Raw genomic sequence first — 24,626 nt, forward strand, 5'->3', positions numbered from 1 at the left:
TTTCTTTGTTTATGCAGGTGGAAAAATGGCTTTTAGAATTGGAGAAAGCGATGAAATCGTCTGTACACCACGTAGTTGCGTTATCTTACGATGACTATTCACAGAGGCCTCGTGAGAATTGGGTGCTGGTATGGCCTGGACAAGCTGTAAGTTTCTGCTGTAGTCTATACAGTTTTCCGTTTCTATTTTAAACGATATCTTTGTTTCGTCATTCAGAATTATAATTATTAATAAATTGGATTATATTTTATACATAAATTTGCAAGATGTCTGATGTGTATGTGATATTATTACAGTATACAATTCTTCAAAAAAGATATATTAAGGTTTCTTCAGGGCAACGCGCACGTGACACTCCTAGTGTTACAAGCGTCCATAGGCTACAATGACCGTTTGCGATCAGATGGGCTGTATTGCTTGTTTGCCACCTTTGTAGTATAAAAAAAAATATCTTTTCTACATTTTGATACTTTAACGTCTCTACTAATTGTCATAAAATATGTTATAAATATAATATTTGACATTGAAAAGATAGGCTATTTTTTATCCCAATCACGTAGACGAAGTCGCAGTTACAGTTAATAAGGCTAATAAAATTAATAATTTATTACTTTGTCGGTGGTAAATAACGAGTTCCTCAAGGATGGTCATATAGTTTATAGTATTTTCAAGGTTTTTGCCATAAAAAACTTGGAAACCTTTTAAAGACCTTTAGGGGATTCTACCAACTTGCACAACGTCCACACTCTTTTTTCAACGCGTTTTAATTTTTGCATTTTCTGAAATTCAACTTCATAATTATATTGTTTCTAAATGGTTATTTAACATTTTAACATTTTCTTTTTATATTTAGTGGAATAAAGACTAAATAAATAAATACAAAGTTGGACAATGTTGCTTCGTATATAGGTTCAGTGTATTGCGATGACGTTTTGGACGTCAGAGGTGACTGAGGCAATTCACATCAGTATATCTGCAATGAAAGCCTATTGGGACAAATGCAATTTGCAAATCTCCAAGATTGTTGATTTGGTCCGTGGCGAGCTCAGTTTACAAAACAGAATTACGCTTGGTATGTACCTGTATTTACAACGTAATCTTACTAATATAATAAAAATGTACCTAGACAATGTTTGTACGTACATGGATGATATTTAAGAAAAATTAATATGAGCTCTTAATAAGACTAATAGTTGCTGAAACAATAATTTTTAGAAAGTCTGTCTATCTATCTCTGTTTGTTTTGGCATCACACAAAAATTACTGCATTAAACTGAATACGATTTTCACACTGATACTCCAGAAGGATTACATTAAAACATATATGTTTTATCTTGATTCGCTATCGAGAAGTGGCCTGTTTCATTACATTTCCTAATTCTATATCTACGAAGTAGTGTTTAAAAAACTAGTATAATGTATAAGGAAATATAATATATAAAAGAGACAATTGTTAAATAAAAAAACAAATAACCTATTTATCGTGCACTGCCGGAAATAAGTCTCTCATTTTTCGTAAAGTAGGATTTAGCATCATCTGCATCCATAACCTATAATGTGCTTGCCTTCAAGGAGTCGTTTTGCAAGTAACTTTCTTCTTCATCGGCTATCGATTGGTCGAACTATATAAATAACATATTTTAATTTAGTTTGCAGACCGGATTATATTTGTCACTTTAATTCTTCTGTGGTTATATCATGTTTCGGTTTCTATTATGCAGTAAAAATTTGAGTATAGCTCTCTCCACAGCTCGCAGAGTGACTTGGAGTGATACTTCTAGCAGTGTGAGGTCAAGTTATAATAATAATTTATTATTTTAGGAGCGTTAGTTGTTCTAGACGTCCACGCGAGGGATGTACTCATGTTGCTAATCGAATACAATGTGCAGCATGATAATGATTTCAACTGGTTATCACAAATTCGATATTATTGGGAGGTAACTATTTTTTTGTTGCTATATTCTCGTACCTTTTCTCTATAGAGTACTTGATAGAGAACCATGCAGTGTAATTAGAATAGATTTTTATGACATTTTACATGTTAGCTTAATATTTTTAATACATCCAAATCGTAATAAACAGTAGCAAAAATCCTACAGTTAAATTGTAAGAGTTTAATATCCATTATATATATATTTACAATCTATTAGATGGTTATTGGACTATTATAATTAATTATTCTTTATATTCTTTCTTTCACTATATGAATGCTAATCGATGGACTACTATTAAACTAAAAATAAAAGCTCTTAATTCTTCACAATGATGTGACTCTTTCCCATAAATAAATTAACAGGAGCAAGAGGAAGATAAGAGCATGCAAATAGCTACCCGTATGATCAACTCTCAACTGATGTATGGCTACGAGTACTTGGGAAATACTGGTCGCCTTGTTGTCACTCCGCTCACTGATAGGTGTTTTAGAACATTGTTTGGTGCTTTACATTTAAATTTGGGTAAGTGAGGTCAATTATGATTTTTAGCTAATTTCCTTTTATTCTTTATCGAATATAATTTTCAATTAGTGAAATTCTTTGACTGTAGGTGGTGCTCCTGAAGGTCCTGCTGGTACAGGCAAAACAGAAACTACAAAGGATCTGGCAAAGGCGGTTGCAAAACAATGCGTAGTATTCAATTGTTCTGACGGCCTCGATTATATTGCTCTTGGAAAGTTTTTCAAGGTATGCTTGATTTGTTTTTCTATAGATTACTCTCTTAGATTGATTGTACTGGTTTTGTGAAAGTTTAGATATATTATAGATTAAGAAAAACAACCAATGTATTATATAGTCATATAGTGTCATACATTTCGTACGATCATGAAGTTTCTTTATGAGCTTTAATATTTGAATTTAGAACAGACAAATCTTATATAGTTATTTATTATGCCTCTACTATTATCATTACTAAATCTAATGATAAGTATATTTTAATAGTAAGTACTTAATCTTATTTAATTTTTATTTAGACGTGAATAGAAATAAATTAAGAGCTTTTCATCCACCTTCTATTCAATCCAACGATTGGGCATTTGGAGAGGATGGATGGAAAAAGAATTATGAAAGAGATTTATTAAGTACGAATGAATGAAGGTGTCAGTAAGGACCGCCTTAAGTGGACATATGTGGATCAAAAAGGCGACGTGCTGAAGAATGGCCAAATTAAATGTACTCGTAATCGGCGAGCGTGTATGAATAGATTGAAAAATATGAAGGAAGCGAAAGTTCTGTTAGAATCGAAGCATTTAGCGCTTCATTGTTTCCGCTTAAACCAATGAAAATTAGGCGTGAAGTACATAAATACTACTTACTGTACTTATACAATGTATCGTTATATTTACTAATTGTCTTGCTTATTTATTTTACTTTATTTGCATTATATAATATAATGCAAATAAAGTGTACTCATTCATTCATACATAGATATATATGTATGTATATGTAAATAATTACCAGGGTCTAGCGTCCTGTGGGGCATGGTCGTGCTTCGACGAGTTCAATCGCATCGACCTGGAGGTACTGTCGGTGGTGGCGCAGCAGATCCTGTCCATCCAGCGTGGTATCAACTCTGGCGCTACGGAACTACTGTTCGAGGGCACGCTATTACAGCTTGACAAGTCTTGCGCTGTCTTCATCACTATGAATCCGGGTTATGCTGGACGATCTGAATTGCCTGATAATTTGAAGGTAGATATTTTATCTTTATTATCGCTTTAAAGTCCCATTTTTGGCCAAAAGTGTCTCTTCATAAGAGAAGGATCGTCATATCATTATCATCATATCAGCCATTAATTGTCTATTGCTGAATATAGGGTTCCTCCTATTGGAAAGTATTGCCAGTAGTTGCCATGTTTAGCAGGCGGTTTGGCTACCGTAGTTAGGCATTGGTGATGTTTAAAGGGGGATGCTGCTTACCCACATCTCGACCATTAAGTTCCCTTAGTTGACTCTTACGACACTCACAAGAAAGAAAGGGGTGGCTCATTCTATACCGGGACCACATGGCGAGAGGATATCGTTTACTATTACCATAACTTGTCATGGCGTTTTATTTCGAGTTTTCTTCTTTTGTATTTGAGTTTTATGCTTTGTTACCTTAGTCTTTTCTTACCTCATGAATATAAGTGATGATACATTATTAATTTATTCCTATAGAAAGTACATAACTAGGTTTGTACATGTATTTAGATTATAAAATGTGCTTCATAATGTGTTTGTTGCAGGCTCTGTTCCGGTCTGTAGCCATGATGGTGCCAGATTACGTCCTTATCTCCGAGATCGAGTTGTATGCATTTGGTTACTTGAACGCCAAACCGCTGGCTGTTAAGATCGTGGCCACATACAGACTTTGTTCAGAACAGTTGTCATCGCAGAGTCACTACGATTATGGTAATTGCTCATTCCAAGTGTTGTCATTCCAAAACTTCTTCAATAATAATTATTCCTTCGAGTTTAAGACTAGGTGTAAATAAAATTTGTTATGCATTAGTCACACCTCTTTTTATTATTATGGTATTATTTGGGAGAACATTCGTATGCTTAGATAGTACAAGAAGAGTGTTCAAGGCACCATAAATGTGGTATGATATTACATCTATATATCAGAATAAGGTATGATAATCTGTTGATTTTGTTTAAAAAGGATCATAAACTTTTTTATTCTTTTTAGGTAGACTGTACACTTTATTGGAAAAGAAATAAAGGTTATGATAATCCATCAACTAGTTTGCCATTGCCAGCGCTTTAAAAAGTTATAATGTTTGTGACGGTAGGTATGCGCGCGGTGAAGTCTGTGCTGCGTGCAGCAGGAGCACTGAAACTTCGCTACCCAGACGAGGACGAGGACGTAATTCTACTACGCTCCATCAAGGACGTCAACTTGCCAAAGTTCCTTGAACACGACGTGCCACTTTTCATGGTAATCAATATCTTTTAGAGTTTTCATTTCCTACGGCCCTTCCTTCTTTCTACGTAAAGAGTTAAACAGATGACAGTTTTTGTGTCCTCTGAACCACGAAGCATTACAACAGAATTGGTTTTGGTTTCATTTTCTTATTTTTTAATATTTTTGAATAAATTATATTTGTAGGGCATCATTGGAGATTTGTTCCCTGGATTGCCGCTACCTCAAGCCGGATTACCTCATTTGGTAGCGTGTCTCAAGGAAGCATGTGTACCGCTGAATTTGCAAGCTAATGACTTCTTTATCGAAAAGGTATATCACACTGTAAAATTCTATAGTATTTTTTTGGTACTACATCCTTATCAACATTCCATTTATTGTCAACTATTGAAAATGTTTCCTCAACCAAAATAAACGACATAGCCCGAAGGATAAGCAAGCTGAAATGGCAATGAGCTGGTCACATAGCTCGAAGAACCGACAACCGATGGGGAAGAAAGGTTCTTGAATGGCGACCGCATACGGGCAAACGCAGTGTAGGACGACCTCCTCCCCCACTAGATGGAACGACGACCTGAAATGCATTGCAGGGAGTTAGTGGATGCAGGTGGCTCAGGACCGTTCTTTATGGCAGTCTATGGGGAGGCTTATGTTCAACAGTGGACGGATAATGGTTGAAATGATGATGAACATGTGTCCTCTATAAATGTAGGAGACACATATCCTTTGAACCATAAAAATGTCCATATACATATGTAGATCATCTATTGTAAGCATTAATCTGTGGATACTTATATTACTAAGAATTTCCATATGTGAACCTGTAATTTTTCATAGGACTCGTAAACTTATAGAAATAACTCGATTGATAGCGCTTGAAATAGCACAATTATTGGAATTTATCGGAATTAAAAAATTATGCCTATATATTCATCTTCTACAGGTTCTTCAGCTATATGAAATGATTCTGGTACGACATGGTCTTATGTTAGTCGGATTTCCGTTTTCTGGAAAGACAAAATGCTATCATGCTCTTGGACATGCATTAGGATTAGTATCCGAAAAGGTATGAACACCAAATTAATTAATTTAATTATAGATTAAAAATTAATATTTAGATTATAAACTAGTATTGTCATACCATTGTTGTAGGGTCTCATGGACGAGAATCCAGTAGAATGGACTGTAATCAATCCCAAGTCGATCACAATGGGCCAACTGTATGGACAATTTGATCCGGTGTCTCACGAGTGGTCCGACGGGATTTTGGCTGTCAGCTATAGGGCTTTTGCTGTATCACCAAATAATAATAGGTACATTTTAATTAAAAAAAAAAAAGAAACAAATGAAGTCTTGAATGTTATTATGATTAAATTGTAATTCAAATTCATATTTTTTAAATATCAGAAAGTGGTTAGTGTTCGATGGTCCTGTAGACGCTATTTGGATTGAAAACTTGAATACTGTGTTGGACGATAACAAGAAACTGTGCCTCATGAGCGGCGAGATCATTCAGCTCGCGCCCACCACCAATTTAGTGTTTGAGCCGATGGATCTTGAGGCTGCTTCTCCTGCCACGGTAAGTTTTGAAATTCTACCATAAAAGTTTTTTCACAAAAACTACCGATTTTTCGCAATTTATGATTAAACTTCGAGAACGTTTATAGGTTCAGCAAATATATTGAGGAATACGGTATCATAGCAATTTATTTATTTAACATATTTTATTGCGACCATAAATGAAAAAAAAATTAAGATTAGAAACTAAGATTTCAAAATAAAACTCATGTTGTGTGATTCAGCTCCAACCGCTAAAAATTTATATATTTATTTAAATAAATACTTTTTTATTATTATATAATATAAGTAAGTGTACATATGGCGGACTTAACATCTAATGGCGTTCTCAACAAGTCAACCATGAGGCAAGCAGAAAAATGTGAACATTTTGTAGGTGTCTCGTTGTGGTATGATTTATATGGAGCCTAAAGGACTCGGCTGGAAGTGTCTGCTGGAGTCGTGGCTAAACACTCTTCCACCCACCCTGCACAGCGTCAACCGGAACCTGATCCGTTCGCTCTTCAATCGGTTCACATCACCTTTACTCTGGCTTGTTGAGTACTCAGGGAAGACCAAGGTTGGTGGTCATAGATTTAATGTCATATTTTATAATGTAGATGTAAGTGGAAATTAAACCTTATACAATAGGTAGCCTTACGAGTATTATGGGTTAATAGATAAAAATCTTTCTGCAGTTAAAGAGGATTATTTATCCATGCTGTAATATTTTTTTTTATGCAATTTAGAATGGCAAACAAGCTGACGGCTCACCTGATGGAAAGTGGTAACCATCGCCTATAGATATGAATAGTAGCATGGACATAACAGAGTGTACTGTTTCATAATACCCTCCATGAAATGTACTGGTATTAAAAAAAAACCAATTTAATCAATTATTAAACTAAGTTTGTTATGTTGTTAGGTATGTTACTATAAGATTATATATATTAATTCCAGTAAATCATCTATATTCTAATAAAGAGAAATTTTCTATAAAGAGACAATATATTATATTGTCTCTTTATAGAAAATTTGCAGAGACATCCGTACTTCGTTAATACTGAACATTTATATCAGAAATATTTATGAACTTCCATTTGCTTGTCCCTAAAATTTTATATCTATTAATTGTCACATTATAACTAGGCACTAAAAGAAAAGAGGGGTTCACATAAATGACGTTCGTGAGGAAAAGCTGGTATAGGTATACAATATTTAAAAAAGATATTATTTAAAATGCTATTTTCATTTGTAAATCATCTCAGGAATGTTCAAGTAATTCCATAGACGTTCAGATACAGGCTCGCGAATGCTTGGAATGTTTGATGATTCAAATAAATTTTACCAAGCAGACGGAAACAGATGATATTAAATTCCCTTTATTCACTCTACTAATATTTTACAGACTTCAAAGGTAACGTGCAAGCAACTTGGGCCATGGGTTTCCTGAGTCTGACAATACATAAAATGTACACAAAATTATTACGAATATATTAAAAAAGAGAATAATTGTACCGTATTTTGCAAATATCCATGCCTCATTAGCGTTGTGGGCCTTGTTCGTTCAATGTTTAATTTTATCCAAATAAATGTTCCAATTAGCATGAAATTTACTCTCATTTTGTAAACAGATTGTTTATTTTCCTTTTTGTTTCTTGTAAATGTTTGTTATGATTAAGTTAGCTTCTGATTTATGTTATCAAATCAATGCCGTTCGTCCAAAATTTATATCACTCAGTTTCGTTTTCATTATGTTCGTTTTGGTTTAGATTATCAATATCGTTGCTATGACTAGCAAATTAGTGTACATTATCAATGAATAATAAAGTTATTTATATAAGTATTCGCTGATTACCACACATAATTGGCAATTACCTATTCATTGCGCAGAATACGAATTGTACGCATGGATGACAAACGCCGCTATCAAATTTAAGGAAGTGCTTAGGGTATATAAAATATATTGAATATGTATTATTTTGTAGAATTACGTATCACTGGTTATCTATAATTTGTTTTTCACTAATAAGACTGTTACATAAGCTGACGACATACCTGATAGAAAGTGGAACCCTTGCATATGCTCAATAGCATGGTCTTCACACAAATTAATATTGGTCTTTCCTCACCGGATAGCATCATTTGGTAGTTTGAATGCTTGGCTGCCACATATTATTTGATATAATAAAAGTAGAGTGAATATTTTTTTTTTAAATCAGACTTGATGCTGAAAATTTTGCACAGTAGGTATAGTTTCATTTGGACTATTTTGACGACAATTTTAATTTCAGCAAATGTATGTCACGTCTCGAAGTAACTTATTGGTGGCGTGTATGAATATCTTCGATACATTTATGGATGATTTTTACGACGAGAAGTATGTTGAAGGTATATCAGACTTGGATATAAGAGCACAGCTTGAGGTAATAGTCAATCATATCATTATTGATTTTAGGGTTTTTATAACACACTTCGTGTGCAATAGAATAATGCATTCTGAGCGATGCTCAACCTGTTATGGCATTGTAGTACGTCTGGCATGTTTACAGAAAACAGGGTTAAAGATTTCTTTACTATTTTACGTCAATATAAAGCAAATTTTTATGAAAGATTAGTGGAAATAAGTAATGCCATTGTTAAATGTTTCATACTACGTACCTGATGACCAAGGAATTTATGATAAAATGATTTTAATTTGTACTTTATTAATTAATGTTTGTATAATGTAATTATAAATAATTAAAATTAAATAACACTAACGAATGTAAACTATGGTTATCTGATATATATATATATATATATATATATATATATATATCTGAAATAAAAAGATTATTTAATAACACCTGTCAGATTTTTTTTATTTGATAATTATTCTTGTATGTTTAGGGTGTGTTTTTCTTTTCTTGCATTTGGTCAATCGGAGCCACGCTGGAGGCGGATAGTCGTCCCAAATTTGATATGATGTTCAGGGGGCTATTGGAGAAAGAGTTCCCCGAAAAGGTCTGCATCTACATTGACAAATACTTTTAATTTTAATCTTTTCAAATTCATAGTTTTTATGAAACTAAACTAAATGTGTGTTATATAAAAATATTGTTATGCTTTAAATTTACACAAAATAAATAATTGTTTTGATATATTTAAGGTTAAGGAAGTGCTCGGGTATCCGAGAGAAATACCCAAACCTGATAAACAGTATATATTCGCTATACCAAAAGAAGGACTGGTATATGACTATCGATATATAAAAGAGGTAATTACCAAATTATTTATTTATAAAGTGAGTCAAATTATGATCATATATTATTACAAAAGAAATTAATGTTACATATTGAATAAAGTTTAGAGAATCATAATCATGGTTTAATATTGCGGAGATATAAGACAAATAAAAAAACTGTCGATACCATAATTGATCATAATTTTTAATTTCCAAATCGATCTCTCTCAATGCCAAATTATATTGTATGACAATATATCAAATTAGAAGTTATTAGTAAGTTCACACACCCTTTTGATGGATACAAATATTCTTACTTGGTATAATTTACTTTTATTAACTTTGTTTCTTAATACATATTTTTCTTTACTATTTCCTGTATAAGTTGAAAGCAGTAATTATTTACAGCCCTTTATGAGCGAATATGCATTAAAAATACTATCGTAGCACGACAGGACTGCACACCATCATGTAATAATTGTGAGCATATTGTAGATATTTTTTTATTTGACAACCCCAAGGGTAAAGGTAAGTGGAAGCCGTGGCAAGACGATGTAATATCCGCGCCGGCCATCAGTCGTGACACGCCACCGAACCAGATCCTGGTGACGACTCTCGACAGCGTCCGTTACCTGGCGCTTTTCAAACTCCTCGTCACACATCACAAAGCTGTCATGATGGTTGGACCCACTGGCACTGGCAAATCCTCATATATCATTGTGAGTTTTATAGTTGAACCCAGTTGTAACTTGTGATGTTATCCTTGTAAATTAATATAAAAAATAGAAAAATACTACAAGAAAGCGCTATTTAGCGATAAGGCCGTTCATTGTTGCCTCTTTATTGTGCTTCTATGTAATTAAGTTTTCATTTTATTCTTAATCTTATTAATCTTTGAGGAGAATTATAAAGAGTTTTCCTTTATTCATTAATACTATTGTACGTGTAACATAGGATATTGCGTTTAAACTACTAAAGGCATCCTAAATTTCATTTAAAGCTAAATAATTTTACTTCATCTAAAGCTTGATGCGTTATGATTGTTATAATGGAAGTAATTCCTTTGGCTTTCCGTGATTGGTATCAGGACCATATTTATATTTTGTAACTTCAAAACGTCTGGTTGCTAGAAAACTGGTACCTAACGGTTCCTTCGTATCTCGGTACCTTAGTTGGATCAAAATGGTTATCATAATGTCTTAGTTTATTTGAACAGAATCCTCAGAAAGTAAAATACGAAATGTATCATTGATTTGATTAGTATTATTTAGTTTGTAACTAGTATTTAAATTTTTTTTAGGATTACTTGGTAAAGAGGGTAGATACCAAAGTATTCAAAGCTCTTATCATGGCGTTCTCTGCTCAGACCAACTGCAATCAAACGCAAGACATAATTATGGGAAAATTGGACAAAAGAAGAAAAGGTAATAAGGGAGTCGTCATAATGGAGAATATATAACTTTCCAATACGATGTCAGCTGTTAATTGTCCATTGCTGAACATAAATTTCCCTCTATTGGGAGATTTTGCTAGTAGTTGCTACGCTTGGCAGGCGGGTTGGCAACCGCAGTTAGGCTTTTTGGAGATTTAAAAAGGAATTCTACTGCTTATTCCTCGACCATTAAGTTTCTTTAGTCCCTTCTTACGACACCCATGGGAAAGGAAAGGATGGCCTATTCTATGCCGGGCCCACACAGCGACTAATCAAATTTTATGTAAATTTTCCAATAGTTTACACAAAATTTGGTGACCGGTGCAATTCCTTATGTTATATAGGCATCTACAAAGAAAGAGACTGAAAATATCTGAGGGAACAGGAGGTAAGAGATTCCGAAAATTTGCAAGGTTACTTTGTTGTATAGTGATTTTGTCCATTTTGTAAGATTTCGACACTAATTTTCTTTTACTTTTCGCTGTGTCTTAAGTATCTGGTTTGGTGTAATTACTCAAAGGCTTACTTAAGTTCAGGGTAGTATAACAGTCACATTTCCACAAGTCAAAGTCAAAAAAGATTAATTTCGTATGATTCAGCTGACGAAACAGTATTATTATTATTATTACTAAACTCTCTTGTGATTCTCAAAAAGTCAGTCATGATTTGTTTAAAGTGACTATTTGTATTAGAGGAAAACTTGTATAAATTGTTGTCTATATGGGCACCTCTATACCAATCGAATTAAATGTGTCATCAGGTGCATAATTATGCTTCGTTTTAAAGGGTGGGGTATTACAATGAAAATACAGACTACAGAAGCCTTACCTCTTAGTTTTCAGGAATGGCAAAGAATGAGGCATCACCGTAATGCAATTTTTTTACGTCCAAGTTCATGTCTATAACGTGGTTATCGTTTTTTATCAGGTTGCATAAAACAGCATTTTTCGCTCTCTAGGCGTATTTGGTCCCCCCATTGGGTGCTACAGCGTGGTGTTCGTGGACGATGTAAGTATGCCGCAGGCCGAGACGTACGGCGCGCAACCACCTATTGAAGTACTACGTCAGGGCATCGACCTTGGACTTTGGTATGACAGGAAGACCAACGTCGCTATGCATCTTATCGACGTACAGGTACGTTAAAAGAATATAATGTCAAACTCTTATTAGTGGCTCAATGTTACACTCGCACATTATTTGCTGGGTTTTCTTGGTATAAGGCACCGTATCTGACGAATCTACACTACGTGAGTATTACTACAGTGACCCACTTGAGTACTGTAGGTACTAATACTAATTCATGTTCATTCATACTCGCCAACATCACAACATCCCCGCTAAAACCATACTTGCAAAAATATTATCAAATAAATATTAGTGTTGTTTCCTCTTCTAAATTATCATTCCTTCCGAGACATTTTACCTTAAAAGAAGTGTTGGCGCATGAATTTGATGGAACTTGTTTGTGTGAAGACAAAATCCTTTCGATCGAACCCTGTACGTTACAGTACGAACGACAGCTTTAGCTATCCGTTGTCCACCTAACTAAGTAGCCTAATAAATCTCGGTTAGGAAAGTTACGGCTTTACCCCAGTTCTGTAGAATATACACAGTCTAAGTAACTTATTTTGTGATTATCTAAGTGTCTACTCCGGTTTAATAATAAATTCTTAGTCTAGATGTTAGAATTTTCAGTCTAAAAGTAATGATTTTAAATAGTTATTTACGATAAAAAAAAAAGTTGTTTTCGTAGTGTACAAAAATGTTAATATATATATAAAATTTTATTGTACGTTCTTGTGTCTGATTATTGGGAAATAATAAATTACTAGACTCTACACTCGTATGTAGTAATTCAGGTGGATATAGTTTAACTGTGTCGTAAATACTTATTTTTTATCTTCCAGTTTATGTGCGCCATGGGCAAACCGACACCGGGTGCTAAATTAGTAACGCCGAGGTTTTCTCGTCATTTCTCGTTTTTCTGTATTGATGAGTTTGATGATGAAACGTTGAGAGTCATCTTTGGAAGAATTATGCTATGGCATCTAGACACTAGGTATATCCTCATACTTCTATATGTTTATTTTTTTCCGTTCTGTTAGTTTTTACAACGTTTATTGATATTTTTTTTTTTTGTAATTTGTTTGTCTCTTACCCATTTCTATTATAGAGTAGCATTAGGTGTTATATATGCAATATACTATGATATAATATACTGTGATCCCTTATGATATTCTATAGGATATGACAGTTAAATTAAGGGGCACGGAGACAACACTTTAGTCATTAGGAATGGCAATGCCTGAGAGTTACTGTAGTTGTCGTCACAGTATACAAAGAGTACATACGTAAAGTTTGAAGTTGTAAACACAATATAATGTTTTTGGTAACTTAGTTATAAGTTATTAGTTACCTTCGGTCATAATTATTTATTTATTGTGTGAAATCTTATTTCTCGTCTGCGTGCTACCCAACATAATTGGTATAAAGGAATTGTGAATTTCCTTTATTTCGAGTCGTTTCAAAATCGGACTCAAATAGTGGTATCATCATCATCATTATCATCTCGGCCATTATCTGTCCACTGCTGAACATAGTTCCTCCAGCAGCAGTTCATAGAATAGACTTTCTAGTATTTATAATTTTAATTGTTTATTTTACTAGACACTACTACTTCGAACTTTGAAAGGAGACGTTAGTGGTATACTCTAGGATATTAATGATGCTGTTCATATTTATAAGTGATAGTACTTTCTATCAGGCGAGTCATTAGTTTATATCCATTTCTAGTGTTGTAAAAAGAATAAATTATTGTTTTTACAGAGGTTTTTCAAAGGAATTTGACCCATCCATCGAGGAGATCGTGTCTGGTACACTAGAAGTATATAAACAATGCCGATTGAACTTATTGCCTACACCGTCAAAGTCGCATTACACATTCAATTTACGTGATTTCTCTCGAGTTATTTTGGTAAATACGCCTATGTCTACCTACTTTTGTTTTTATACTAATTTCTACTGCTATAATACATACGAGTATATGTGAAAGTTTGTTCTCATAAACACTCTAATGTTTGATGGATGGATATTTGTCAGTTTTTCTTGCAAAAACTACTTAATAGATTTTAATGAAATTTCATACATTTATAGATTACATTCCAACTTACAACATAAGGTACTTCCTATATTCTAACTTAGGATATTATGTAATCGTATATAATCAATATATGTATAAAGTATATATAATTAATTCGTGCGGGCATAGTCACAGGATACAATTAATATTAAACATGTAAAGTGACTCTTTTTGTTTGTGTATTTGTTATCTTTTGACGCCTTAACAATTTATTCAATAGTTAAGAATTTCAGTAAACATATAGTATTTGTGATGGAAAATAAAAGGTTACTTTTTATTTTAGGTAATTATTGTATTCCGATCACGCGGTCAAAGTCGTGGATAAAAATTAGTCAATGAATATTTTTTTAATATTAACAAGAAATGTCACAAACAGGAGGATTTTCAAATATCCTTTGCAGGGTGTTTTGTTATCGGTGCCAGAGGTGACCCCCGATTTACAATCGATCAAACGTCTATGGGTGCACGAGTGCTTGCGCGTGTTCTCTGACCGGCTGGTAGAGGACGCTGATAGGCAGTGGTTGGTGCAGTGCCTCCGGGAATCCACTGCTTTACATCTCAATGACGACTTTGACAAGATGCTGTCGAGACTGCTTAATGGGCCCGATGATAAAGTACGTCTTTTTCTGTATCCAGTGTTTTTTTTTTATTATTTCTCTTTATGGCTCTAAAAAAGTTTGGCTTTTTATTTAGTTTTTTTAATAACCTTATTTTCATCATAACTTTCCCTAAGAATAATGGGCTAAGAATGTCCATTGCGTTTATTTTATTCATCAAGAATGAAATGGTATTCTTGCGTTGTTTGTTTTCTGTGTTTAGGTTTATATTGTAATTTAATTAGTTTGTCTGATTTATAATCACATATTTTATTTTATTTACACTACTCTTCATTTTGTAATTACTTTCCAAACTATTTATACAACAATAAGATATTGTTTTAATTGTAATTTATTATCACGTGAATTAAGAAATTGCTCATTGTACTCAAAAAGTTGTCAGAAATAAATAAACATTATTATTATTATTATTTACCTTAAAAAAAAAAAAGAGTTAGGTTGTGAAATTAGTCATGGGGTTCTTCAAAAGGGGGTAAAAAGGTTTCTTTAGGGTCGGCAACGCACGCGTAATACCTCTGGTATTGCAGGTGTTCATAGGCTACGGTAACCACTTACCATCAGGTGGGCCGTATGCATGTTTGCCACCTCTGTGGTATAAAAAAGAATATATAATTAAAGACAGTTTTTTTTTACAGATAACTGATTTACATCTACGTAATCTTATCTATTGTGACTTCGCCAATCCTAAAGTGGATACGCGATTCTACATGGAGACTACCAATATGGAACATCTTAACTCTACTGTAGAAGCATTTTTAGTAGAATATAATAATATGTCGAAGAAACCGATGAATCTTGTGCTATTCAGGTATAGTATTAGTACCACACTGTTAGTAGTCAGTGATTTAGACAATATTTATTTTCTGTTCTTGAATATTTGCAACAGAATTAAAGACATCTCTCGTGTAAATTACTAAATCAAAAGTATCTTTAATTAATATTATAAATGCAAATGGGAGTATGTTTGTTTCTTTGTTACGCTTTCACGTCTAATCAGAACTGATTATGATGAATTTTGCAATAGAGATAGAAAGGATCCTGGAGACGGTTATCGGCTACTTTTTCTCCGAACCTGTGAATATATCTCGGTCACGTGGACAAAGTCGCATGTAAAAGCTAGTAGTGTTCACCTTATGAAAGTCTTGAGTCATAGTACCCAGTGACTTCCTAGTCTTTCTCACCTTGCAAATAAAAATACAGTATGTGATCAAAATGTTCATTTTATACTTTCCTGTTATTTATGGCAGTTAACGTGAGAAAACAACAAAATTATAATAAAACAAAAAAACAAATAATCTATATATCGTGAATTAAAAATAGTTAAACCTATTTTACCTACCTTTTTTTGCACTTATTACTCATTTTGGAAGACAGTGACAAGACACTCTAATAATAAGAGATTTTGGTTCTTATAAATAAGGGAGTAAATCTTCTAAAGGTATCGTTAGTTGTACTCCCGCTATCATCGCCACTAGCAGCACCATAACAGCTACCGTATTAGAGATGCGCGTGCGCAGGTTTGCGATAGAGCACGTGTCGCGCATCTGCCGCGTGCTGGCGCAGCCGCGCTCGCACGCGCTGCTGGTGGGGCTGGGCGGCTCCGGCCGCCAGTCGCTCACGCGCCTCGCCGCGCACATCAACGAGTACGACCTCTTTCAGGTGAGGCTAGTCCACTACCTGTGTATTCATATCATGCATATATAACTAATGGTTTTATTAAATTAATATTAAATTGAATATCCTCCATGGTCCATGGTACTGCTCATGTTTATAGGCGACGGTTACCACTTTCCATCAGGTGGGCCGTCAGCTTGTTTGCCATTCTAAGTTGTATAAAAAAAACCCGTGGGTGTCGTAAGAGGCGACTAAGTAAGAGCGACGAATAGGCAGTAGCGTCGCTCCTAAAACATCTCCAAAGCCTAACTGCGGTTGCTAACCCGCCTGAGGAGCATGGCAATTACTGGTGAAACACCCTTTTATAGGGGAGGCCTATATTCAGCAGTGGACAGTTAAGAACTGATATGATGATGGTGATGAAACTGAAATTATATTTATAGGCGACATTTACCATTTTCAGGTAGGCTGTCAGCTTGTTTACCATTCACAAAAAAAAATATATTATAAGAATCACGTAAATCCATATCTGATACTAAGTTGTCGCCTTCTCTTGTCCTGTCGCGTCGCTCTTGCAAACTCGAGAAGTAGATAATCCTCATCTTCTAAAACATTAATTTTGTTTCCTTTACAATTCATATATCTTGTAAAACAAATTGTTGGTATATCTTCAATTTGCATTAATTTATAATTTATATATTATTAGCTAGCAGTTATACTTATTAAAAGGTAAAATTGCATTCATGAATTTTAGTCCAATTGAAATCTATTTTTCTCTTCGATTTATTTATTTACTTTTCATTGCATCAGCTAAAGAATAATATAAATCATTTTGTTACTGTAGGTTGAAATGAGCCGTACATATGGTAAAAATGAGTGGCGAGAAGATTTAAAAACCCTGCTGAAAAAATCCAGCACACCCGATTTGCACATGGTGTTCCTGTTTATTGAGTCTCAGGTGATGCAACTACAATTTGCCGAATGTTAATTTAAAGAGTTCAATTGTAGTAATAATATTCTGTTTTACCATTAGATCAAAGAAGAAGGTTTCTTAGAAGATGTCAACAATATGCTTAATTCGGGAGAAGTGCCCAATATATTTGGGGCGGATGAAAAAGCTGAGCTATGCGAGAAGATGAGAGTGGTGAGTTTGATGTGTTAAATTTATCTTTGTTCTTACTGATTTGTGGTTTATATATTCTTGTTTTTAATTCATTACTTTGTTTTTTTTTATGGATGATGGATTGAGGGGTTGAAGTATTTGGCGGCTCATATGAAAGTAAAGGATTACTATAATCCATTATAATGAGTTGCCTATTCCTTACCAGCCTTTAGGAAGATATAGGTTGTTAGGTTTTCTTGAAAGCTTCCTTGCGATAATTATACAGAAATGCTCTTGCACTGTTTGCTAGATGATAGCTTGCTAGTATAATAGTTGGTACTACTGGTATTTTTGTGGTATGCAACATTATTCTTTATAGGTGGTTTAGGTGTAATTTTAATTTATTGCAGACAATCTGATAGTGGAATTTAAGGCGCTTCACGCACTGAATCTTTGGCGTAGCGGTAGTGCGCGTAAACCGTAGCGGTGCAAGATCTCTATCTAAAGGACCGCGGTCTAGAATGTGAAGCGTTTAAATTTTTCTATCAGATATTTTTTTCAATAAAATAAAATTTTACCAACATGTTTTCGAATTAGTGTGTGAAGAAACGCAGTCTACTGTGAAACGACTAAAGGCTGGTAAACTGGCAATAATTTGTAAAGTTATGTGAACAGAGGCAATTTCCTTAATTACGATACATTATAATGTTGACGACGAATAATGACGATGATATGTCGCGTGCGGATGTGTGCAGATCGACCGGCAGCGCGACAAGTCGCTGCAGACGGACGGCAGCCCGACGGCGCTATATGCGTACTTCGTGTCGATCGTGCGCGACCAGCTGCACATCGTGCTGACTATGTCGCCCGCCGGCACCTCGCTGCGCACGCGCATCCGCAAGTTTCCCTCGCTCGTCAACTGCTGCACTATCGATTGGTTCCAGGTAGGTAACTACTGTATTATAATCAGCTGTTGCCCACGACTTTGTGTAACTAGGATATTTTGTTTGATCCGACTTAGTTCTTTCTATAGTAGCTTACTAGTACTATTTGAAATTAAGAAGTATATACTTCTTTATTTCAAATAATACCTGTATAGCAAATTTCATAGTGATTAATATAGTCTTTAAAACTCCAAGAGGTAACAAACACACTCGCATTTCAAAGCACGTCAAAGATTTAAATATTTCTAAATTGACCTCAATATTTCTACTCGTAAGAAATGAAAATTCTTAAAGACTACTTTTCAAGTTTAAACTTTTATGAATTTTTATTCCACCCACGGAAAAATCCATTAAAGATTGCTTATTAATACTTTTAATTAGGCTGGCAGTGAACGTTATTTCGTTTAAATAAATAAAAAAAAATATTACGTACTACTAAATAATTTAAGCATCCATGATTCGTTTACAAAATATCATAAATTTTTGGAATCCTGTAATGTACACTACTATTGCTAATTTTATTTTCAAAACTATACGGACGCTTTATTCAATATAGTGTTAAAAGTTTTAAAATTAACGGAATTATCAATAGGAATGGCCGCCGGATGCTTTGATGGCCGTGGCGACTCGTTTCCTCAAGGATGTAGAATTGACCGACCTGGAGCGTGACACCGCCATCAAACTGTGCCAAGTATTCCACACGGACACACAGGAGTTGACCAGACAGTTCTTGCTCAGGCTTAAGAGATACAATTACGTCACTCCCACGGCGTATCTCGAACTAATTAATATGTTCAAGACGCTCCTAGGGAAGAAACGCACGTTAGTATAATATTCAGTACTTTGAATTCATATTTCTTGTAATTTTCAAATTTTATATCATGAATAGATATCAAAAATGACAATAGCTGCAGTTTCTATCGGAGATACATGTTTTTTAGTGTTACAAGATAATTTTCAATGCTGTGTATTTTTGTATATCAATGTCAAATGGCAAACAAGCTGACAACCCATCTGATTGAAAATGTTAATCGTTACCTATTATTCTCAGGACATAGATTAATTATGGATTAATATGTTATGTCTCTGTACTCTGTTATTTCATTGACATATTCTACTTTTCAAATCTAAAATTTGCATACAGACATGTATTTGACGACAGAAGTACAGTATAAGTAATGGTACTAAAGTACAGTATGGGCACTACCTGCCGCCTGCTGCGATCTGACCTAACCCCCGCTCAAAAACGCGTCAGGATAGTGGAGTTTTTGTATGAAGTGTCTTAGGTGTAAAATAAGTATGGGTACTTACTGCAGATGACTTGTATAAAGTTTTTCTTTTCTATAATGAATTTAGACCAAAAGAACATAAATCACATAAAAGCCAGAATATATAGGCTATTTAGCTTAACATATTCTTTGGTAATAATATATTAGGAAATTGTTTATACAGGGAACTATTGACGAGTGAAAAGCGGTACCTGACTGGTTTAGATCAATTGGCCATAGCGGCTAAATCAGTTGCGGCACTGCAACAGTCCTTGGAAATACTACAGCCGAAATTAGCAGCTGGTGCTGCTGCTGTAGCCGAAACTACAGCCAAAGTAGAGAAAGAGAAGGAAGGAGTGGCATTAGTAGAAGCTGAAGTACTAATGGACCAGGCAGCTGCAGAGGAACAGGTAACATTGAAATGGGTCAAATATAATTTGTAGCTATTGATATTTTTCTTTAAAATTTTTTTAATTCAGAGGTATAAGCTGTTATTGTCTAATTTAATATTAATAATATTTTGAACTGCCTATTTAGAACTAAATTATAAATTAATGTAAGGACATTTGTCAAAATTTCAATTTAATTATTTATTAAATCTATTATTTATTATATCAGGATACAGAGGAATAACTCTTGACTCCTCAGGAATGACAAAGCATGGGAGGTATCATGGGCGGAACAGTATGCTCTGTTATGTTCACAGTTTTGTTCATGTCTATAGGCGACGGTTACCACTTTCTATCAGGTGGGCCGTCAGCTTGTTTGTTATTCCAAGTAGTAAAAAAAGAATATATGAATTTTTCACGACTAACATTAACTTTATTAAATTATGGATATTTATTATCGTAAAATATAACTGTTGTAGATATACATAGTATATTCTAAGTGGACAACAATAATAGAATTTAATAACTGGGCTGAATAACAATTCAGAACTGCAATTACACATATTTTGCTGTTAATTGCTCTACATGCTACATTGTGTCGAATGGAAAAGGCGAACTACAAAGATCTGGAATTCGAATACCGTTTTATATTGACGTTTGATTAACTTTTTTTAAAATAAATTTTGTTTTAATTGCGCGAATATTACATAACGGTGATATAAGAGTATATGTGGCGACCTTAACAATATTATAATCAGTTTTTTTTTATAATTTTATTCACATATAGGCAAAAGAAGCACAAGCTATAAAAGACGAGTGCGACGCAGACTTGGCGGAGGCAATGCCAATCCTAAATTCTGCGCTTGCAGCGCTTGATACACTCACGCCCCAAGATATCACTTTTATTAAGACCATGAAGAGCCCGCCCAGGGGTATCAAGCTGGTCATGGAGGCTATATGTATATTGAAGGTAGGTCGACTTTTCTAAACTGCACCCCTATACAAGTAGCCAACGAATTCATCGATAGAATTTCGGTCGGCGTTTATATAAGAAAGGACAAAACACTATTGATTGTATCCCATGAACTAGCGAAAAAGATTTTATTGATAGATTATTTTACCTCTTGTCTAAGCCGGCAGATACTATTCAAGAGTCAATGGCTAAAACTTGATAAAAGTTTGTTTGAAAGTTTTTGTTTAATAGAACGCACAGAGAAACGTGGCAGTACTTTGCTTTATAATGTGTTTTCGCTTAATTTCGTTTTCATTATTATAATGTGTTTTAGTTTCTTTAGTTTTGTATGCAACTAGTATCCTTATAAGCAGATAAGTTGTAGGTAGTATTAGAGTTGACTATAAAGTACGTAGGGTAGTATAAAAGTCAGAGAACTAATCTGTAGTTGTCCATAAAATTGTGAATTTTATAAATTTGTAGAGTGCTATTTCGGGATCGACATCATTACTTTATGTTGTCAGTTCCGTAGAACCGTTATATAAAATCAATCGTAACTTTATGAAAATATACAAAATGATTAATTAATTACTGTACCGTGCCTATAAATATACTTCAATGTTCTCTTAATTAGACCTAAGAGAATAATTTTAACTAAAATATTATAAAGTGACTAATAATATTTTAGCTCTATATGGTATTAACTTAATTAAACTTTTTTTCTTATGCTTTAACTAAAGGATGACCCGGTAAGTTTATATAAATTTTATAGTTTCCAAATGTTTAACTACAAAAATGTGAGATGCGAATGTTTTAGAAAAATTGCTAATTTAACTTAAAAACTTAAGATAGCCATAATTACCTCACTTTTAATAAATCGTGTTTATGAATGTATTAATTAAATAAATTTATTATGAAATAAATTTTTGAATTATTCTTACCTAATTATTTTAAAATAGGAAATAAAACCGGATAAAATTCCTAACCCATCTGGAGTTGGCACTGTTGAAGACTACTGGGGTCCTTCAAAAAAGCTACTTAACGACATTAAGTTTTTGGAGTCGCTGCAAAATTATGATAAGGATAATATTCCGCCGGCTGTGATGAAAAAGTTAATGACAACTGTCATGCAAGATGATGGATTCGTGCCGGAGAAGATCAGAGCTGTGTCGGTCGCTGCTGAGGGTAAGTGTTTTGTGTTGTTATTAGTTATCACAAATATTGTCACATTTAAATACAATATAAAAGCTCATCATCATATCACCCGACAGTTGTCCACTGCTGAACATAAGCAAGGGGAAGCTCTTGAGGTTTTACCAGTAATTGTAACGGTTGGCAACCACACTTAGGCTTTTGGTGATGTCTTAAGAGGGACGCTGCTGCCCATACCTCGACTATTAAGTTTCCTTAGTCGGCTCTTACGACACCCACAGAAAAGGAAGGGTTAGCACATTTTATGCTGGAATAACACAGCATAGAATTACAAAAGAAAAACCAAATGTGACCAAAGAGTCTCTATTTTAGCGTTAAGCCATTACCACACGATTATCTACGATACTAATGTCTAAAACACAAGGAAATAAAGATCTAAAGTAGAACGAGAAGTTGTTAAAGTTGCTGTGCATTTTGCGATGTAAAATTATAATTAATTGATATTTAAGAGTTATATTGCATGACAATTAAATTGTCGTTCTAGAACTCGAATTTATCCTGCATCCATTTTTACCTGCGTTCCCTGAAAATTAATCTTCTTTTATTAACTATTGTTGTAGGACAAATTCAGGGATTTTGAATTAATTAAATAAAAAACAGCTCTTTTACTGATTTTATTTTCTGGATTTAACAATAGTGTTTAATAAACTTTAGGCATGTGTAAGTGGGTAATCGCGATGACGAAGTATGACAAAGTGGCAAAGGTCGTAGCGCCCAAAAAGCAACGTTTGGCAGCCGCTCAAGCAGTATATGATAAAGCCATGGCGGCGCTCTCCATTAAACAAGCACAGCTCAGGGAGGTTTGTATGTGATATCGATGTTTTTTAACTGCTTTTCACTTACAATAAATTTTATTACCATCGTCTATATTTATTTAAAAAGAATTATACTGTATAATTAAATTTCACCAAAGCTGACTAGGAGAGAATGTTATTTGCATATACTCGTAATGCATTAAGTTTGCCTTTTCTACTTTTTTTCAATGTAAACAATAATGAACATATATACATACACCTCAAATGCTTAGACAAAGTTTTAAAACCTAAACCTGAAGTTAAAGATGAAGAAAGAGAAGCTTGACGATCCTTTAGTAAACTTTGTAGTTTTATAGATTTAAAATTTTTAAGAATCGTTCACATTGGTTACACTGTTTGGTATAGGTACAAAGCAAACTAGGAAAGCTAGAAGATGCATTAGCTGAACAGAATCGTCAGCAAAAGATGCTAGATGATGAGGTGATCGACTGTAGTAACAAATTAAAGCGAGCTGAGATGCTAATTTCTGGTCTCGGCGGGGAGAAGACTAGGTGGACGCAGATTGCGAAGGATTTACGCGAGAGTTACAACTCACTTACGGGTATGTTTTGTGGTAAAATAAGAGAAAGTATAATTAAAAAATATAATAATTTAATTTGTTGTTTTACATAGTTTGTCTACAATATTTCATCTTGATTGAAAATTGTGATTCATATAATTTTAGTAACAATATTGCTTTAATATTTCAGGTGATATATTGATTGCAGCTGGTATCATAGCTTACCTTGGACCATTTACTGCTGTATTTAGAAATGGACAGGTTAGTTCTTCGTAAAAACTGCTAAGACTCAATTATCTAACTCCAATGGAACGCGTGTTTAGTGTGTTATGCTTTATTGCCTCATCAAAATAGAGCTTGGTCCCTTAACTAGTTCCCTGTTTCTTTTTTATATCAAATAATAAAAATTAAAGCATGCGACATGGAGTACCAAAATAATAATCAATATAGAAAAGTTTGTTTCAACTGACTTCAAAAAAAGGAGGTTCACAATTCGGTTGCATTTGTTCTATTCGTTATCGCAGAACTACTTCATTTATAAACTAATTAGGACTTTTTTATCGTAAAGGATATATTTTTAGATTAGTCCCATAGAAATTTTGTCAAACCGATGTTCAGTAGTTTGCTTTTTAAATCAAAATGACAGATTTTGCCATGATTGTGTTTTTTTTTTTGTGAAAACAAATGTATTATGTAACTAAAAATTTTATTTGTGATCATTAATACTAAAAATATCTTAATTTCTTAAATTCTGTTTTATTGGTAGGTAAAGAAATGGGCTCAAGCATGCCACGATTGTGGCATTGTGTGTACTCTTAACTTCAGTCTAATCAAATCACTCGGCGAGCCGGTCACCATTCAGCAATGGAACATTGACGGGTTGCCCTCTGACGATTTTAGTGTCGAGAGCGCAATTATCATTATGTAAGAATTTAATATTATCATATTTTTACCCAGG

The 24,626-nt window shown here is 33.9% G+C and overlaps 1 protein-coding gene across 1 annotated transcript in view; it reads left to right on the plus strand.

Moving 5' to 3' along the window:
- LOC113516849 (dynein axonemal heavy chain 7) overlaps positions 1-24,626 on the plus strand; it is a 57,631-nt gene that overhangs the window by 13,860 nt on the left and 19,145 nt on the right. Inside the window, exons 20-54 of the mRNA XM_052902676.1 lie at positions 18-146; positions 910-1,072; positions 1,822-1,937; positions 2,297-2,456; positions 2,545-2,681; positions 3,456-3,686; positions 4,223-4,388; positions 4,772-4,917; positions 5,089-5,214; positions 5,846-5,968; positions 6,055-6,215; positions 6,310-6,481; positions 6,857-7,039; positions 8,754-8,885; positions 9,352-9,465; positions 9,611-9,718; positions 10,207-10,404; positions 10,986-11,109; positions 12,076-12,251; positions 13,025-13,176; positions 13,944-14,091; positions 14,658-14,870; positions 15,509-15,681; positions 16,391-16,532; positions 17,332-17,445; positions 17,521-17,631; positions 18,345-18,533; positions 19,126-19,355; positions 19,986-20,211; positions 20,978-21,160; positions 22,102-22,327; positions 23,009-23,154; positions 23,515-23,710; positions 23,859-23,929; positions 24,435-24,592. Coding sequence (XP_052758636.1) covers positions 18-146; positions 910-1,072; positions 1,822-1,937; positions 2,297-2,456; positions 2,545-2,681; positions 3,456-3,686; positions 4,223-4,388; positions 4,772-4,917; positions 5,089-5,214; positions 5,846-5,968; positions 6,055-6,215; positions 6,310-6,481; positions 6,857-7,039; positions 8,754-8,885; positions 9,352-9,465; positions 9,611-9,718; positions 10,207-10,404; positions 10,986-11,109; positions 12,076-12,251; positions 13,025-13,176; positions 13,944-14,091; positions 14,658-14,870; positions 15,509-15,681; positions 16,391-16,532; positions 17,332-17,445; positions 17,521-17,631; positions 18,345-18,533; positions 19,126-19,355; positions 19,986-20,211; positions 20,978-21,160; positions 22,102-22,327; positions 23,009-23,154; positions 23,515-23,710; positions 23,859-23,929; positions 24,435-24,592 — 5,543 coding nt within the window. The remainder of the gene's footprint in view (positions 1-17; positions 147-909; positions 1,073-1,821; positions 1,938-2,296; positions 2,457-2,544; positions 2,682-3,455; positions 3,687-4,222; positions 4,389-4,771; positions 4,918-5,088; positions 5,215-5,845; positions 5,969-6,054; positions 6,216-6,309; positions 6,482-6,856; positions 7,040-8,753; positions 8,886-9,351; positions 9,466-9,610; positions 9,719-10,206; positions 10,405-10,985; positions 11,110-12,075; positions 12,252-13,024; positions 13,177-13,943; positions 14,092-14,657; positions 14,871-15,508; positions 15,682-16,390; positions 16,533-17,331; positions 17,446-17,520; positions 17,632-18,344; positions 18,534-19,125; positions 19,356-19,985; positions 20,212-20,977; positions 21,161-22,101; positions 22,328-23,008; positions 23,155-23,514; positions 23,711-23,858; positions 23,930-24,434; positions 24,593-24,626) is intronic.

The sequence above is a fragment of the Galleria mellonella genome, unplaced genomic scaffold, assembly GCF_026898425.1.
Source record: "Galleria mellonella isolate WM207_F2 unplaced genomic scaffold, CSIRO_AGI_GalMel_v1 utg93, whole genome shotgun sequence".
Lineage (NCBI taxonomy): Eukaryota > Metazoa > Arthropoda > Insecta > Lepidoptera > Pyralidae > Galleria > Galleria mellonella.